This window comes from Anomaloglossus baeobatrachus, chromosome 1, assembly GCF_048569485.1.
Source record: "Anomaloglossus baeobatrachus isolate aAnoBae1 chromosome 1, aAnoBae1.hap1, whole genome shotgun sequence".
In the NCBI taxonomy this organism is placed as follows: Eukaryota; Metazoa; Chordata; class Amphibia; order Anura; family Aromobatidae; genus Anomaloglossus; species Anomaloglossus baeobatrachus.
Genome location: NC_134353.1, coordinates 310767364 through 310785472, shown reverse-complemented (window position 1 = coordinate 310785472; position 18109 = coordinate 310767364). Strand labels below are relative to the sequence as shown.

At 51.5% G+C, this 18109-nt stretch overlaps 1 protein-coding gene across 5 annotated transcripts in view; it reads right to left on the bottom strand.

Annotated features, from left to right (window-relative positions):
• ANKRD17 (ankyrin repeat domain 17) overlaps positions 1 to 18109 on the bottom strand; it is a 220266-nt gene that overhangs the window by 99213 nt on the left and 102944 nt on the right. For all 5 annotated transcript variants that reach the window (XM_075351211.1, XM_075351215.1, XM_075351226.1 and 2 more), the window contains 3 exons: positions 15514 to 15705; positions 14646 to 14755; positions 14477 to 14564 (listed from right to left, as the gene is read on the bottom strand). In XM_075351211.1, coding sequence (XP_075207326.1) covers positions 14477 to 14564; positions 14646 to 14755; positions 15514 to 15705 — 390 coding nt within the window. The remainder of the gene's footprint in view (positions 1 to 14476; positions 14565 to 14645; positions 14756 to 15513; positions 15706 to 18109) is intronic.

Below are 18109 nucleotides of genomic sequence, written 5' to 3'. Positions count from 1 at the left end.
TGGGCCCCTCTTAGCAGAGGCTCCGGCTGAGCAAGTGCAGTAGGGGCCGAGCAGTGCACACAATGAGGGTCAGTGGAACCTGCCGGTAGCGGCGTCGTACATGCGGCGCAGGCAGCATAGTAAGCCTGTGTTTTGGCACCCCTGCCTTTTGTGGGCGCCATGCTATTGTCTTCCCTGAGCAACACAATAGAGTATATAGCCAGAAAACAACTGTGCAATATACAGTGTAAAGTATATACCATAAACATATAATTACACCTCTGCACAATGGGGCTAGCACCACAGGTGCTGCTTACCACCCGCTTAAAGCGGTTGTGAGGCCACCAGAATCCCTGCCTGGGTCTCCCAGAATTTGTCCCCCTCTGCAGCGTCCGAGGAGCTGACAGGAATGGCTGCCGGCGTCCTGAGGAGAGGAGGGAGCCGTGGGCGTGACCCAGAAAGTGCGGGAACTGGTGCCCCACAGTGCACAGTGAGGGGGGTGGAGTATGCAAAGCATTCTCCAGCCCTCATTGCTGCTCGTCTGAACAGCGTCCCGCCCTTCCCCTGCTTGTCAGGGCTGTGGGCGGGAGGAAGAAAGACTAGGCCGCAAAAGCCGCGCGGAAGTCCCCGGCGCACTACAAGTCCCAGCCGCGCCTCAGTGTTAAACATGGCGGCGGCGGTCAGCGCGGTAGTCCCCCTACATAAACACACTCAGCGACGCTGAGTGTGTAATGGCACATTTAACCCGGTCAGCGCCGCGGTCCCCGGTGCACTAGCACACCCAGCAATGCTGGAGTGTTGCTGTGCTCGGTCCCCACGGGGACACAGAGTACCTCCAAGTAGCAGGGCCATGTCCCTGAACGATACCCGGCTCCTATCCAGCAGGCTCCCAGGAGTTGTGGGTGAAGCACGGTCTCAGTGCCTGGAGACCGATAGGATCCCACTTCACCCAGAGCCCTAAGGGGGATGGGGAAGGAAAACAGCATGTGGGCTCCAGCCTCCGTACCCGCAATGGATACCTCAACCTTAACAACACCGCCGACAAGAGTGGGGTGAGAAGGGAGCATGCTGGGGGCCCTATATGGGCCCACTTTTCTTCCATCCGACATAGTCAGCAGCTGCTGCTGACCAATCTATGGAGCTGTGCGTGCATGTCTGCCTCCTTCGCATAAAGCAAAAAAACTGAGGAGCCCGTGGGAGCACGGGGGGTGTATAGGCAGAAGGGGAGGGGCTTTACACTTTTAGTGTAATACTTTGTGCGGCCTCCGGAGGCATAGCCTATACACCCAATTGTCTGGGTCTCCCAATGGAGCGACAAAGAAGAAGGGAATTTTGTTTACTTACCGTAAATTCCTTTTCTTCTAGCTCCAATTGGGAGACCCAGACAATTGGGTGTATAGCTTCTGCCTCCGGAGGCCACACAAAGTATTACACTTAAAAGTGTAAGGCCCCTCCCCTTCTGCCTATACACCCCCCGTGCATCACTGGCTCCTCAGTTTTGGTGCAAAAGCAAGAAGGAGGAAAACATATAAATTGGTCTAAAGTAAATTCAATCCGAAGGAATTTCGGAGAACTGAAACCATTCAACATGAACAACATGTGTACACAAATAACAGCCCGAAGGAAACAGGGGCGGGTGCTGGGTCTCCCAATTGGAGCTAGAAGAAAAGGAATTTACGGTAAGTAAACAAAATTCCCTTCTTTGTCGCTCCATTGGGAGACCCAGACAATTGGGACGTCCAAAAGCAGTCCCTGGGTGGGTAAAATAAAACCTCGCAATAGAGCCGTAAAACGGCCCCTTCCTACAGGTGGGCAACCGCCGCCTGAAGGACTCGCCTACCTAGGCTGGCATCTGCCGAAGCATAGGTATGCACCTGATAGTGTTTCGTGAAAGTGTGCAGGCTCGACCAGGTAGCTGCCTGACACACCTGCTGAGCCGTAGCCTGGTGCCGCAAAGCCCAGGACGCACCCACGGCTCTGGTAGAATGGGCCTTCAGCCCTGAGGGAACCGGAAGCCCAGAAGATCGGTAAGCTTCGAGAATTGGTTCCTTGATCCACCGAGCCAGGGTTGATTTGGAAGCCTGTGACCCTTTACGCTGGCCAGCGACAAGGACAAAGAGTGCATCCGAGCGGCGCAGGGGCGCCGTACGAGAAATGTAGAGTCTGAGTGCTCTCACCAGATCTAACAAGTGCAAATCCCTTTCACATTGGTGAACTGGATGAGGACAAAAAGAGGGTAAGGAGATATCCTGATTGAGATGAAAAGGGGATACCACCTTAGGGAGAAATTCCGGAACCGGACGCAGAACCACCTTGTCCTGGTGAAACACTAGGAAAGGGGCTTTGCATGACAGCGCTGCTAGCTCAGACACTCTCCGAAGTGATGTGACTGCTACTAGGAAGACCACTTTCTGCGAAAGGCGTGAGAGAGAAATATCCTTCATTGGCTCGAAAGGTGGTTTCTGAAGAGCCATCAGCACCCTGTTCAGATCCCAGGGTTCTAACGGCCGCTTGTAAGGAGGGACTATGTGACAAACCCCCTGCAGGAACGTGCGTACCTGTGGAAGTCTGGCTAGGCGCTTCTGGAAAAACACAGAGCGCTGAGACTTGTCCCTTAAGGGAGCCGAGCGACAAACCTTTTTCCAATCCGGATTGAAGGAAGGAAAGAAAGGTGGGCAAGGCAAATGGCAGGGAGAAAAACCCTGAGAGCACCAAGATAAGAATATCCTCCACGTCCTGTGGTAGATCTTGGCGGACCCTGAAGACGCTAGGATCCAGGACTCAATGGCCACACAGTCAGGTTGAGGGCCGCAGAATTCAGATGGAAAAACGGCCCTTGAGACAGCAAGTCTGGTCGGTCTGGTAGTGCCCACGGTTGGCCCACCGTGAGATGCCACAGATCCGGGTACCACGACCTCCTCGGCCAGTCTGGAGCGACGAGGATGGCGCGGCGGCAGTCGGACCTGATCTTGCGTAACACTCTGGGCAACAGTGCCAGAGGAGGAAACACAAGGGAGTTGAAACTGCGACCAATCCTGAACTAAGGCGTCTGCCGCCAGAGCTCTGATCTTGAGACCGTGCCATGAATGTCGGGACCTTGTTGTTGTGCCGGGACACCATTAGGTCGACGTCTGGCATCCCCCAGCGGCAACAGATCTCTTGAAACACGTCCGGGTGAAGGGACCATTCCCCTGCGTCCATGCCCTGGCGACTGAGAAAGTCTGCTTCCCAGTTTTCTACGCCCGGGATGTGAACTGCGGATATGGTGGAGGCTGTGGCTTCCACCCATAGCAGAATCCGCCGGACTTCCTGGAAGGCTTGCCGACTGAGTGTTCCGCCTTGGTGGTTGATGTATGCCACCGCTGTGGAGTTGTCCGACTGAATTCGGATCTACTTGCCTTCCAGCCACGGCTGGAACGCCTTTAGGGCAAGATACACTGCAAAAGATGAGGATGTCCAGCTCTTCAGGCAAAAAATCACGTCTTTATTTTATCATGCAGACACAAAGAATGACATGACCAGCACAAGGCGTTTCAGGTGAAAACACTCACCCTTAATCATGATACTGGCTAGACGGTGCTGCAAAGCTTATATGCAAATGCTAATCAATGTAACAGATGTTTGAATTACTTCAGCACCTTACACGCACGAGATGATTTTCATGGTAAAACCTATTACATACATATACAATTAAAAAAACAATGATACAATACAATACAATGCAACAAAATACACATTTTTCAATGGTTTTCTGGTTTTGAAGATATATGCGTTTATAACCAAACCAGTTACAGTGCGCCATTCAGTGTGTGCAGATATAACACCTTCAAGTTTAATGCACATACATATGTGCCAATATATCATATAAATAAATCTGCATTCAACAAATAGCGCACACTGGAGTTTTTTCAAATATATTTACTCATGTATAACCCCATGTGTATGCACACATATTGCCTTTCTATGTATGTGCTCAGTTGTCATACTATGTGAAAGCTTTTAAGTTCCGACATGGAAGTTTAACATCTATATTATGTGGATTTTCCTGACTTCGGAATACCTAAATGCTTATATATAAACTCAAATGGATTTATATACTTTGAAAAAAGCCTCATTTTTTGTCAAAAATTTATTTTAATTATTTTAATATTGGGTTTTTTTTAAAAAAAAAAAAAAAAAAATTCATACTATTGAACAAGACACACTGCCCTTATCTCCAGAACATTGATCTGAAGGGAGGACTCTGGCTGAATCCAACTACCCTGAGCCCTGTGGTGGAGAAAGACCGCTCCCCACCCTGACAGACTCGCGTCCGTCGTGACCACAGCCCAGGATGGGGGCAGGAAGGATTTCCCCATCGACAGAGAAGTGGGAAGAAGCCACCACTGAAGGGAGGCCTTGGCTGCCCGTGAAAGGGAGACGTTCCTGTCGAGGGACGTCGACTTCCTGTCCCATTTGCGGAGAATGTCCCATTGAAGTGGACGCAGATGAAACTGCGCAAAAGGAACTGCCTCCATTGCTGCTACCATCTTCCCTAGGAAGTGCATGAGGCGCCTCAAGGGGTGTGACTGACCTTGAAGGAGAGATTGTACCCCTGTCTGTAGTGACCGCTGTTTGTCCAGCGGAAGCTTCACTATCGCTGAGAGAGTATGAAACTCCATGCCAAGATATGTCAGTGATTGGGCCGGTGTCAATTTTGACTTTGGAAAATTGATGATCCACCCGAAACTCTGGAGAGTCTCCAGAGCAATGTTCAGGCTGTGTTGGCATGCCACTTGAGAGGGTGCCTTGACAAGCAGATCGTCTAAGTAAGGGATCACCGAGTGTCCCTGAGAGTGCAGAACTGCTACTACTGTTGCCATGACCTTGGTGAAGACCCGTGGGGCTGTCGCCAGGCCGAAAGGCAGTGCCACGAACTGAAGGTGTTCGTCCCCTATGGCGAAACGCAGGAAGCGCTGATGCTCTGGTGCAATCGGTACGTGGAGATAAGCATCTTTGATGTCGATTGATGCTAGGAAATCTCCTTGGGACATTGAGGCGATGACTGAGCGGAGCGATTCCATCCGGAACCGCCTGGTTTTTACATGTTTGTTGAGCAGTTTTAGGTCCAGAACAGGATGGAAGGATCCGTCCTTTTTCGGCACCACGAACAAGTTGGAGTAAAAACAGTGACCCTGTTGCTGAAAAGGAACAGGGATCACCACTCCTTCTGCCTTCAGAGTGCACACCGCCTGAAGAAGAGCATCGGCTCGCTCGGGGGGCGGAGATGTTCTGAAGAATCGAGTCGGAGGACGAGAGCTGAACTCTATCCTGTAACCGTGAGACAGAATGTCTCTCACCCAACGGTCTTTTACCTGTGGCAGCTAGGCGTCGCAAAAGCGGGAGAGCCTACCACCGACCGAGGATGCGGTGTGAGGAGGCCGAAAGTCATGAGGAGGCCGCTTTGGGAGCGGTTCCTCCGGCGGTCTTTTTAGGACGTGACTTCGACCGCCATGAATCGGAGTTCCTCTGATCCTTCTGAGGCCTTTTGGACGAGGAGAATTGAGACCTGCCCGCGGACCGAAAGGACCGAAACCTCGATTGTACCTTCCGTTGTTGAGGTCAGTTTGGTTTGGACTGGGGTAAGGATGAGTCCTTTCCCTTGGATTGTTTAATGATTTCATCCAATAGCTCACCAAACAGGCGGTCGCCAGAAAATGGCAAACCGGTTAAGAACTTTTTGGAAGCAGAGTCTGCCTTCCATTCACGTAGCCACATGGCCCTGCGTACTGCCACCGAATTGGCGGATGCTACCGCCGTACGGCTCGCAGAGTCCAGGACAGCATTAATGGCGTAGGACGCAAACGCCGACGCCTGAGAGGTTAAGGACACCACTTGCGGAGCAGACGTACGTGTGACTGCATTAATCTGCACGTGACAAGCTGAGATAGCTTGGAGTGCCCATACGGCTGCGAATGCTGGAGCAAAAGACGCGCCGATAGCTTCATAGATGGATTTCAACCAGAGCTCCATCTGTCTGTCAGTGGCATCTTTGAGTGAAGCCCCATCTTCCACTGCAACTATGGATCTAGCCGCCAGTCTGGAGACTGGAGGATCCACCTTGGGACACTGAGCCCAGCCCTTGACAACGTCAGGGGGGAAGGGATAACGTGTATCCTTAAGGCGCTTGGAAAAACGCTTATCTGGACAAGCTCGGTGTTTCTGGACTGCCTCTCTGAAGTCAGAGTGATCCAGAAACGTACTCATTGTACGCTTGGGAAACCTGAAACGGAATTTCTCCTGCTGAGAAGCTGACTCCTCAATTGGAGGAGCTGGGGGAGAAAGATCCAACACCTGATTGATGGTCGCTATAAGGTCATTCACTATGGCGTCACCTTCAGGTGTATCTAGGTTGAGAGCGGCCTCAGGATCAGAATCCTGATCTGCTACCTCCGCTTCATCATCCAGAGAGTCCTCCTGCTGAGACCCTGAACAGTGTGATGAAGTCGAGGGAATTTCCCAGCGAGCCCGCTTAGGCGGTCTGGGACTGCGGTCCGTGTCAGAGACCTCACCCTGGGACCTATGAGTCACCCCAGGAGCACTTTGCTGCTCCAACTGAGGGGGGCCTGGGGTCAATGATTCAACAGTGCCCGGGGCCTGAGTTACCGGTCTGGACTGCAAGGCTTCTAGTATCTTAGCAGACCATTTATCCATACTCTCAGACAGTGTCAGCAAATACTGCAAACTCCGTCCCTGTCACCTGGACAGTGGTAGCAGGTGGTTCCACCTGGGCCACCAGTAGCAGAGGCTCCGGCTGAGTAAGTGCCACAGGGGCCGAGCATTGCACACAATGAGGGTCGGTGGAACCTGCCGGTAGTATAGCCGCACATGAGGTACAGGTTGCAAAGTAAGCCTGTGCTTTGGCACCCTTGCTTTTTGCGGACGACATGCTGTTGTCTCCTCTGAGTACAATCCAGGAGGGTATATAGCCAAAAATCAACAGTGCGACCGTACAGTGTAAATGTATAGCATATAAGCATATATATATATGTACACTTCGGCACTCAGTGGGGCCAGCACCTCAGGTGCTGCTTACCGACCGCTCAAAGCGGTTGTGTGATCACCAGATTCCCTGCCTGGGCCTCCCAGAGCCATGTTGTCTCTCCTCTCCAGCGTCAGAAGTGCGTGGATGTATGCCTCCTTCGCACAAAGCATAAAAACTGAGGAGCCCGTGATGCACGGGGGGTGTATAGGCAGATGGGGAGGGGCTTTACACTTTTAAGTGTAATACTTTGTGTGGCCTCCGGAGGCAGAAGCTATACACCCAATTGTCTGGGTCTCCCAATGGAGCGACAAAGAAGAAGGGAATTTTGTTTACTTACCGTAAATTCCTTTTCTTCTAGCTCCTATTGGGAGACCCAGACAATTGGGTGTATAGCTACTGCCTCCGGAGGCCACACAAAGTATTACACTTAAAAGTGTAACCCCTCCCCTCTGCCTATACACCCCCCGTGCATCACGGGCCCATCAGTTTTGGTGCCAAAGCAGGAAGGAGGAAACTTATAAATTGGTCTAAGGTAAATTCAATCCAAAGGATGTTCGGAGAACTGAAACCATGAACCAAAAGAACAATTCAACATGAACAACATGTGTACACAAAAGAACAACCAGCCCGAAGGGAACAGGGGCGGGTGCTGGGTCTCCCAATAGGAGCTAGAAGAAAAGGAATTTACGGTAAGTAAACAAAATTCCCTTCTTCTTTGTCGCTCCATTGGGAGACCCAGACAATTGGGACGTCCAAAAGCAGTCCCTGGGTGGGTAAAAGAATACCTCGGTAAAAGAGCCGTAAAACGGTCCCCTCTTACAGGTGGGCAACCGCCGCCTGAAGGACTCGCCTACCTAGGCTGGCATCTGCCGAAGCATAGGCATGCACCTGATAGTGTTTTCGTGAAAGTGTGCAGACTAGACCAGGTAGCTGCCTGACACCTGCTGAGCCGTAGCCTGGTGCCGCAATGCCCAGGATGCACCCACGGCTCTGGTAGAATGGGCTTTCAGCCCTGAAGGAATCGGAAGCCCAGAGGAACGGTAGGCTTCAAAAATCGGTTCCTTGATCCACCGAGCCAAGGTTGACTTGGAAGCCTGCGACCCCTTACGCTGGTCAGCGACAAGGACAAAGAGCGCATCAGAGCGGCGCAGGGGTGCCGTACGAGAAATGTAGAGCCGGAGTGCTCTCACAAGATCTAACAAGTGCAAATCCTTTTCATATTAGTGAATTGGATGAGGGCAAAATGAAGGTAAGGAGATATCCTGATTGAGATGAAAAGTGGACACCACCTTAGGGAGGAAGTCCGGGACCGGACGCAGAACCACCTTATCCTGGTGAAATACCAGGAAAGGGCCTTTGCATGACAGCGCTGCAAGCTCTGACACTCTACGGAGTGAAGTAACCGCCACTAGAAATGCCACCTTCTGCGAAAGACGTGATAGAGGGACATCCCGCAGCGGCTCAAAGGGTGGTTTCTGAAGAGCCCTTAGCACTCTGTTAAGATCCCAGGGTTCCAGCGGACGCTTGTAAGGTGGGACTATGTGGCAAACTCCCTGCAGGAACGTGCGGACCTGCGGAAGCCTGGCTAGACGCTTTTGCACAAAAAAACACGGAAAGCGCCGAGACTTGACCTTTGAGAGAGCCGAGAGACAAACCCTTGTCCAATCCCGATTGAAGGAAGGAAAGAAACCTGGGTAAGGCAAACGGCCAGGGGGAGAACCCCTTATCAGAGCACCAGGCTAAGAAGATCCTCCAAGTTCTGTGATAGATCTTGGCGGACGTTGGTTTCCTGGCCTGTCTCATAGTGGCAATGACATCTTGAGACAACCCTGAGGACGCTAAGAGCCAGGACTCAGTGGCCACACAGTCAGGTTAAGGGCCGCAGAATTCAGATGGAAAAACGGCCCTTGAGATAGCAAGTCTGGTCGGTCTGGGAGCGCCCACGGTTGCCCCACCGTGAGATGCCACAGATCCGGGTACCACGACCTCCTCGGCCAATCTGGAGCTACGAGGATGGGGCGGCGGCAGTCGGACCTGATCTTGCGCAACACTCTGGGCAGCATTGCCAGAGGAGGGAATACATAAGGCAGTTGAAACTGCGACCAATCCTGAACTAAGGCGTTCGCCGCCAGAGCTCTGTGGTCCTGAGACCGTGCCATGAATGCCGGGACCTTGTTGTTGTGCCGAGACGCCATGGGATCGACGTCCGGCGTTCCCCAGCGGCAACAGATCTCTCAAAACACGTCCGGGTGGAGAGACCATTCCCCCGCGTCCATGCCCTGGCGACTGAGGAAGTCTGCTTCCCAGTTTTCTACGCCCGGAATGGGAACCGCAGAGATGGTGGAGGCTGTAGCCTCCGCCCACAGCAGAATCCGCCGGACTTCTTGGAAGGCTTGACGACTGCGAGTGTCGCCCTGGTGGTTGATGTACGCAACCGCCGTGGCGTTATCCGACTGCATGCGGATCTGCCTGCCCTCGAGCCACCGATGGAACGCCTTGAGGGCTAGATACACTGCCCTTATCTCCAGAAACATTGATCTGAAGGGAGGACTCTGTCGGAGTCCAGGTTCCCTGAGCCTTGTGGTGGAGAAAAACCGCTCCCCATCCTGACAGGCTCGCGTCCGTCGTGACCCCAGCCCAGGATGGGGGCCGAAGGATTTTCCTTTTGACAGAGAAGTGGGGAGAAGCCACCACTGAAGTGAGGTCTTGGCTTCCAGAGACAGAGAGACGTTCCTGTCTAAGGACGTCGGCCTCTTGTCCCATTTGCGGAGAATGTCCCATTGGAGAGGACGCAGATGAAATTGCGCAAATGGAACTGCCTCCATTGCTGCCACCATCTTCCCAAGGAAGTGCATGAGGCGCCCCAAGGGGTGCGACTGGGCCCGAAGAAGGGATTGCGCCCCAGTCTGCAGCGACCGCTGTTTGTGCAGCGGTAGCTTGACAAGCCACCCGTGAGGGTGCCTTGACTAGGAGATAGTCTGGGGAAGGGATCACCGAGTGGCCCTGAGAGTGTAGGATCGCTACGACGGATGCCATGACCTTGGTGAAGACCCGTGGGGCTGTCGCCAGGCCGAAAGGCAGTGCCACAAACTGAAGGTGTTCGTCCCCGATGGCGAAACGCAGGAAGCGTTGATGCTCTTGAGCGATCGGCACATGGAGATAGGCATCTTTGATGTCGATTGCTGCTAGGAAGACTCCTTGGGACATCGAAGCGATGACAGATCGGAGGGATTCCATGCGAAACCGCCTGGTTTCTGTTGAGCAATTTGAGGTCCAAAACGGGACGGAATGAGCCGTCCTTTTTTGGCACCACGAATAGATTAGAGTAAAAACCACGACCGCGTTCCTGAAGGGGAACGGGGATCACCACTCCTTCTGTTTTCAGAATGTCCACCGCCTGAAAAGCGCAACGGTCCGTTCGGGGGGCGGAGATGTTCTGAAAAAAACGAGTCGGAGGACGAGAGCTGAACTCTATCCTGTAACCGTGAGACAGAATGTCTCTCACCCATCGGTCTCGGACATGTGGCCACCAGGCGTCGCAAAAGCGGGAGAGCCTGCCACCGACCGAGGATGCGGTTTGGGGCGGCCGAAAGTCATGCGGAGGCCGCCTTGGAGACGGTGCCTCCGGTGGTCTTTGGAGGACGTGACTTAGACCGCCATGCAGAAGAGTTCCTCTGCCTGTCAGTGGCATCCATGAGGGATGAACCATCTGCCACTAATACTACGGATCTAGCCGCCAGTCTGGAGACTGGAGGATCCACCTTGTGACACTGAGCCCAACCCGTAACTACGTCAGGGGGGGAAAGGGTAACGTGTGTCATTAAGGCGCTTAGTAAAGCGCTTGTCCGGAAAGTTCTGTGCTTCTGGACAGCCTCTCTGGAGTTAGAGTGATCGAAAAAACGTACTCCGTGTACATTTGGGAAACCTAAACTGGTGTTTCTCCCGCTGTGAAGCCGACTCCTCCATAGGAGAAGATGGGGAAGAGAGGTCTAGCACCTGGTTGATGGACGCTATAAGATCATTTACTATGGCGTCCCCTTCAGGTGTATCCAGATTGAGAGCAACGTCAGGGTCAGAGCCCTGAGCTGCGACCTCCGCTTCATTCTCCCGAGAGTCCTGAAGCTGAGACCCCGAACAGCGTGATGGAGTCGTGGAAGGTTCCCAGCAAGCCCGGTTAGCCTGTCTGAGGCCGCGGTCCGTGTCGGAGTTCTCACCATGGGATCTGGGTGTTACCCCAGGAGCCCCTTGTTGTACCGACCCAGAGGGGCCTGGGAGCGATGAACTCACAGCGCCCTGGCCCTGTGTTACCGGTCTGGACTGCAAAGCTTCCAGTATCTTAGCAGCCCCTCTGTTCTAGACTGGGCCATGGAATGTGAAAGCGACTCAGAGTGTTGCTCAGTCAAACGTGCAAACTCTGTCCCTGCCATCTGTGCAGTGGAAACCAGTGGTACCACCTGAGCCGAGGTCCCACCAGTGCCGGAGGCTCCGGCTGAGTGAGTGTCCCAGGGGCCAAACGATGATAGGTGGAACCTGCCGGCAATATAGCCGCACAAGAGGTACAGGTTGCAAAGAAAGCCTGTGCCTTGGCACCCATACTGTTTGCGGACGACCTGCTGTTGTCACCTCTTAGTAATCAGCGAGGGTATATAGCCAAAAGCAAATAGTGCTGCCGAACAGTGAAATCCTATGGCACCCAAGGGAGGCCAGCCCCCGATTGGGAAACTGGTGCCCCACAGTGCACAGTGAGGGGGGAGGAGGATACCAAGTATGCTCCAGCCCTCACTGCCGACGTCCAGTCGGCCGTCCCGTCGTTACCCCTGACTGGCAGGCCCGGGAACGGGAGTATATGGTACTAGGCCGCAAGAGCCGGGGACTAAAGTTAAAACGTGGCCGGCAAACAGGCGCGGTCGGCGCGGTAGTCCCAGTCTCACAAACCACACAGCAACCGCTGCGGCGTTTGTAACCCAGGTGCTGCATGCAGCGTCCCCAAAGGGGACACAGAGTACCTTATGGATGCAGGGCTCTGTCCCTGATCATGTCCAGTCTCCTGTCCGTCAGAATCCCTCAGGGGCTGCGGATGGAGCCCGGTCCCAGTGCATGGCGACCGGTTAGGAACCCCCTCTCGCAGAGCTGCAGCGCACATTCTGAGATCCTCCACCGGCAGAATCTCCATATAACAATGGCTGCCGGCGTTCCGAGGGGAGGAGGGAGCCGAGGGCGGAACCACAAAAGTGCGGGAATCTGTGCCCCATAGTGATCAGTGAGGGGGAAGGAGGACACCTAAGTGTGCTCCAGCCCTCACTGTCGGCGTCATACCGACCGTCCCGCCCTTCCCCCTGACTGGCAGGCCCAGGGGCGGGAGTTCAATACACTAGGCCGCAAAAGCCGGGGACTAAAGTAAAAACCGCGGCCGGCAAACAGGCACGGTCGGCGCGGTAGTCCCGGTCAAAAAAAAAATAAATCACACCGCAGTCGCTGCAGCGTCTGAGGCCCAGGTGCTTCATGCACCGTCCCAAAGGGGACACAGAGTACCTGTAGATGCAGTGTCCTTCCCTGACGATACTCAGTCTCCTGTCCGGCAGATTCCCCCAGGGGCTGCGGAGGGAGCCCTGTCCCAGTGGCTGGATGACCGGTTAGGATCCCACTTCACCCAGAGCCCCTAAGGGATGGGGAAGGAAAACGGCATGTGGGCTCCAGCCTCTGTACCCGCAATGTGTACCTCAACCTTAACAGCACCGCCGACCAGAGTGGGGTGAGAAGGGAGCATGCCGGGGGCCCTGTTAGGGGCCCTCTTTTCTTCCATCCGATACAATCAGAAGCTGCTGCTGACTAAAATGTGGAGCATTGTGTGAGTGTCAGCCTCCTTCAACACAAAGCATAAAACTGATGGGCCCGTGATGCACGGGGGGTGTATAGGCAGAGGGGAGGGGTTACACTTTTAAGTGTAATACTTTGTGTGGCCTCCGGAGGCAGTAGCTATACACCCAATTGTCTGGGTCTCCCAATGGAGCGACAAAGAAACTTGCTATTAATTTGTAACTCAGTTTACAAGCAAGCTTTGCTGTACGAGCAAATACTCACCGCACACACTTCCGGTTCTGCGCTCTGACCCGCTCTTGAACACGCACAAACACGCACACACACATTATGCTCATCTTACCTTTTGTTCCATCGCCGGCCTCCCGGTTCTTTTAGTTTGCCACTACAGGATGTGTATTGGTAACCATCGCGATGATTGAGGGACTTCCGCTGTCAGCCGCTACTCAAAGGCAGCGCGCTGACCAATCAGAGGTGAGCGGCTCCTGCGTTTGAAGTCAGCGCTCTGGCAGCGGAAGCTCCAGCATCGGTTGCGATGGTTACCCGATACACATCCTGTACCGGTGAACTACAAGAATCGGGAGGCCGACTATGGAACAGAAAGTAAGGGGAGCATAATATGTGTGCGTGCGTGTTTGCATGTGTGGAATGGCACAATAAGGGACATTTAATAAGTTGTGGAACGAATTGTCTGAGCTTGCATTATTTCCTATGGGAAATTTTGCTTTGCTAGACGAGTAACTTGGTTTACAAGCACACTCCCAGAACGGATTTTTCTCGTAAACCAAGGTTCCACTGTATCTTTCTCAGCACATGATGGCAGCTTGCAGTTGTTAACCTGTTAAAATGCCACTGTCAATCTGACAGAAATACTTAACACGCGCTAGTAGGGGGGGTCACGTTATTCCACATGCCCGTAGTTGTGGTGCCTGCGAAGTAATCACTAGGAACCGATGGGTTGCCATGACAGCAGGGCATATGTTGGAGACCCCATGTCTGTCATTACAATACTGTAATGGAAGCCAGCATTTAGCTGGCGTTCAAAGGAGATTGTGATTTTCACTATAACATAGCAATGCTGATGCATGGTTCTATATAGCACAACCAGATGATAGCAGCTAAAAGTTCCCTAAATACAGTATAAAAAAAAAAAAAAAAAAAAAAAAAAAAAAATTCATATCGCCGCCTTTTGCCTCATTAAAAACTAAAAATACACATTTGATACAGCTGCGATCGTAAAAAGCTCGATTAAAATAGAAATAAATCCGATCAGTGAGCCACATAATGAAGATGAAAAAAACTAAATGCCAGAATTATTTTTTTGTCGGCTGCAACATTGAAATAAAATGCATTAAGATGAATGGTGTCATTCAAAATCACAACTTGTCCCACAAAAAACCCATATAGTTATGTGGATGGAAAAATAAAGTTAGGGCTCTGGGAAAAAAAAACAAAAAAAACAAAAAGCAAAAAAAAAAACAAACTGAAAATCACCGATTGTGAAAGAGCCAAGAGCATTGGAACCACAGATCTGAACCATCTAACTACTCCATAATTGAGTAATGTTACATGAAAGGGTCTGACCGCTGGGACCCCCTTACAGATCTCTAACTGGAGGAAGTAATACAAATGGTGACTTGACAACTGGTAACGAACCTTTGCTAATGAGAAACTGAACAGTGCAGACATGCCCAGCTCTTGCAGCCTTCATCAGCGGGGTCCTACCACCTTCAGATTCATGTTCCTTTAACAAAACGAAAATTAATACACTTCACCTACGAACAATTCTTATTTAGTATAAAGTATAAAAAGCTGTGAAACTCACCAAATCGGCACCAGCCTGAAGCAGCACATCTGCCACGTCGGTATGCCCATTCTCACAAGCATACGTCAGAGCCGTATCGCCTGTTGCAGTTGTTGCATGCACATTTGCTCCTATAAAACCAAGTGCAGAGCAATTTTAAAATTCAAAGATTTGGATGTAATGAACATCTTAACGGAAAGCGACCAGAAAATCACCTACTGTTTAAGTCAGATTTTTGTGTTACATTTATTTTTAAAAAGATTTGGGCAATTTTTTTCCCCCAGATATAAATCAATACAAAAAAAAAAAAATTAAAAAAAAAAAAAAATAACAGCAATTTTCAGTGGCCACTGGGAATTTTTAGACTCATACTTCTTGTCCTTTCAGAAACATAACTTCTTAGAGGTAACAGTCACACAGCCAAATAACTCCAATGAAGATCACATTCCAATGCTTGGAAATACATGCAGTCATCCATGGGTCAATAGAGCCAATGGAAAGGTCCAAGCATTGCGATCCTCATCTGAGATATATGACTGCGTGACTCTTTCCTTACTCTATTCAGAGCTGATAACACAGCATGCACCCATTCACAGCTGATACTGCATCCCCCTTGCATCACAATGACCTCTGCACATGCGCATTAGATTCGTTAATACAAAAGAGTCTGTTCAATGTGGGTAATGTACATGTAAACTTCCTGAAAAAGGAAGTTAGAATAATAAAGTGACTAGTGCAAAAGTTGCAAGATTTCCATTTTTAATACATTGTGTTAATAAAAACAAAAAAATTGCCTCCCAAAAAAGTACATATATGACACAAAGGACTAATTTAAACCATAGGTCAATTTCTGATGATGGCTTTTCATTAAAACGTTTTAGGAACATACCAGCTGCAAGCAAGTATTTGACCAGCTCCAGGTGACCTTCTTGTGCGGCTTCCATTAATGGTGTGGAGCACCCTAGCTCTATATCTGCCCCAGCTTTAATGAGGAAGTCTGCAACTTCTAGAAAGCCTCCACAGCAGGCCAGAGTCAGGGCAGTTTCTTGAGTCTCCTCAGTCTGAGCGTTGATGTTGGCTCCTAAATAACAGATAGGAACAAATTTTATTTTACCATGTTTGCATTAGAATGTGGGCAGTAGTGTGGGGGCATAATAAAAGGAATAGCTCACAGTGCACATCAAATTTAGAGTTTGGGGGGGGGGAATATCTGACTGATGGAGAGAAGGATACTGTTGGGTTACGTTAAGGCAGTCGTGCTCACTATCAAGGCAATACTTAAAATATGAATATTGCCTCAATCCTTGTATGAATATGGTATAATTCTGAAAAGTGCGTGATTAAAAAAAACCCTTTGCTTTTTTTAAACCAAGGACAAAAAGAGAATTTTGTTTACTTACCGTAAATTCTTTTTCTTATAGTTCCGACATGGGAGACCCAGACCATGGGTGTATAGCTTCTGCCTCCGGAGGACACACAAAGTACTACACTAAAAAGTGTAGCTCCTCCCTCCTAGCATATACACCCCCTTGATAACCAAATATAGCCAGTTTAGTGCAAAAGCTGAAGGAGGACATCCACCCACAAGTAGAGATAGAGCAAAACCCGGAACAACCGGACCCTTTGTCTACAACAACAGCCGGTGAAAACACACGGAACAAGAAAACTGCCAACAGGCAACAGGGAGGGTGCTGGGTCTCCCATGTCGGAACTATAAGAAAAAGAATTTACGGTAAGTAAACAAAATTCTCTTTTTGTTCATCGCTCCTTATGGGAGACCCAGACCATGGGACGTCTCAAAGCAGTCCATGGGTGGGAATAAACCGAAAACTGAGAAGTAGGCGAAACCTAACTTCACAAATGGGCGACAGCCGCCTGAAGGATGCGTCTGCCCAAGCTCGCATCTGCCGAAGCATGAGCATGCACTTGGTAGTGCTTCGAAAAGGTATGCAGACTAAACCAAGTGGCAGCCTGACAGACCTGCTGAGCCGTAGCCTGGTGCCTGAAAGCCCAAGAGGCACCGACAGCTCTGGTCGAGTGTGCCTTGATCCCCGGCGGGGGAGGTACTTTAGTACACTGGTAGGCATCGGAAATGGCCGACCTAATCCAACGAGCTAGGGTCGGCTTAGAAGCCGAGAGGCCCTTACGCCAACCAGTGGTCAGCACAAAAAGAGAGGTGCACCGCCTAAGAGCAGCGGTGCGAGACACATAGATCCGGAGCGCCCGCACCAGATCCAGAGTATGCAACGCTTTTTCAAAGCGATGAACAGGAGCCGGACAAAAGGAAGGCAGGGAAATATCCTGGTTAAGGTGGAAAGGAGAAACCACCTTAGGAAGAAAGTCCGGAGTCGGACGGAGAACAACCTTGTCTTGATGAAAAACCAAAAAAGGTGACTCCGAAGAGAGCGCAGCCAAATCAGAGACTCTCCTGAGGGAAGTTATGGCCACTAGAAAGACCACTTTCTGTGAAAGACAAGACAAAGAAACCTCCCTAAGTGGCTCAAAAGGGGGTTTCTGCAAGGCCGTGAGGACCAGATTGACGTCCCAGGGATCCAGAGGCCGCCGGTAAGGCGGAATGATGTGAGATGCGCCCTGCATGAAGGTGCGCACCTGAGCCAGCCGGGCGATACGCCGCTGGAACAACACTGACAGAGCCGAGACCTGTGCCTTGAGGGAATTGAGGGATAGTCCTAGCTGCAGACCAGACTGCAGGAAGGACAGAAGGGTCGGCAGGGAAAAAGGCCAAGGAGCATGGCCGGAAGAGCGACACCAGGACAGGAAAATTCTCCAGGTCCTGTGATATATCTTGGCCGAGGAAGACTTCCGAGCCCGAGTCATAGTGGAGATGACTTCAGGAGGGATACCAGAAGTCGTCAAGATCCAGGACTCAAGAGCCACGCCGTCAATCTGAGAGCCGCAGAATTCTGGCGGAAAAACGGACCTTGTGAGAGAAGGTCTGGACGGTCCGGAAGATGCCACGGCACCTCCACGGACAGATTGAGCAGGTCTGGGTACCAAGCTCGCCTGGGCCAGTCTGGAGCAATGAGGATGACCCGACGGCCCCCCATTCTGATCTTGCGCAGGACTCTGGGCAAGAGAGCTAGAGGGGGAAACACGCAAGCCAGACGAAACTGGGACCAATCTTGAACCAGCGCGTCCGCTGCAAAGGCCTGAGGCCGGAGTGCCCCACTTGCGGCAGATTGTCCGAAACACTGCCGGATGCAGAGCCCACTTGCCGCTGTCCACGGCTTGACGGCTGAGATAATCTGCCTCCCAGTTTTCCACGCCTGGGATGTGGACTGCGGATATGGGGGACTTGGGAGTCCTCCGTCCACTGAAGGATGCGTTGAACCTCCAACATTGCCAGGCGGCTGCGTGTCCCACCCTGGTGATTGATGTAGGCAACCGCTGTCGCGTTGTCTGACTGGACTCGAATGTGCTTGCCGGCCAACAGGTGGTGAAAGGCTACGAGAGCTAGGAGTACA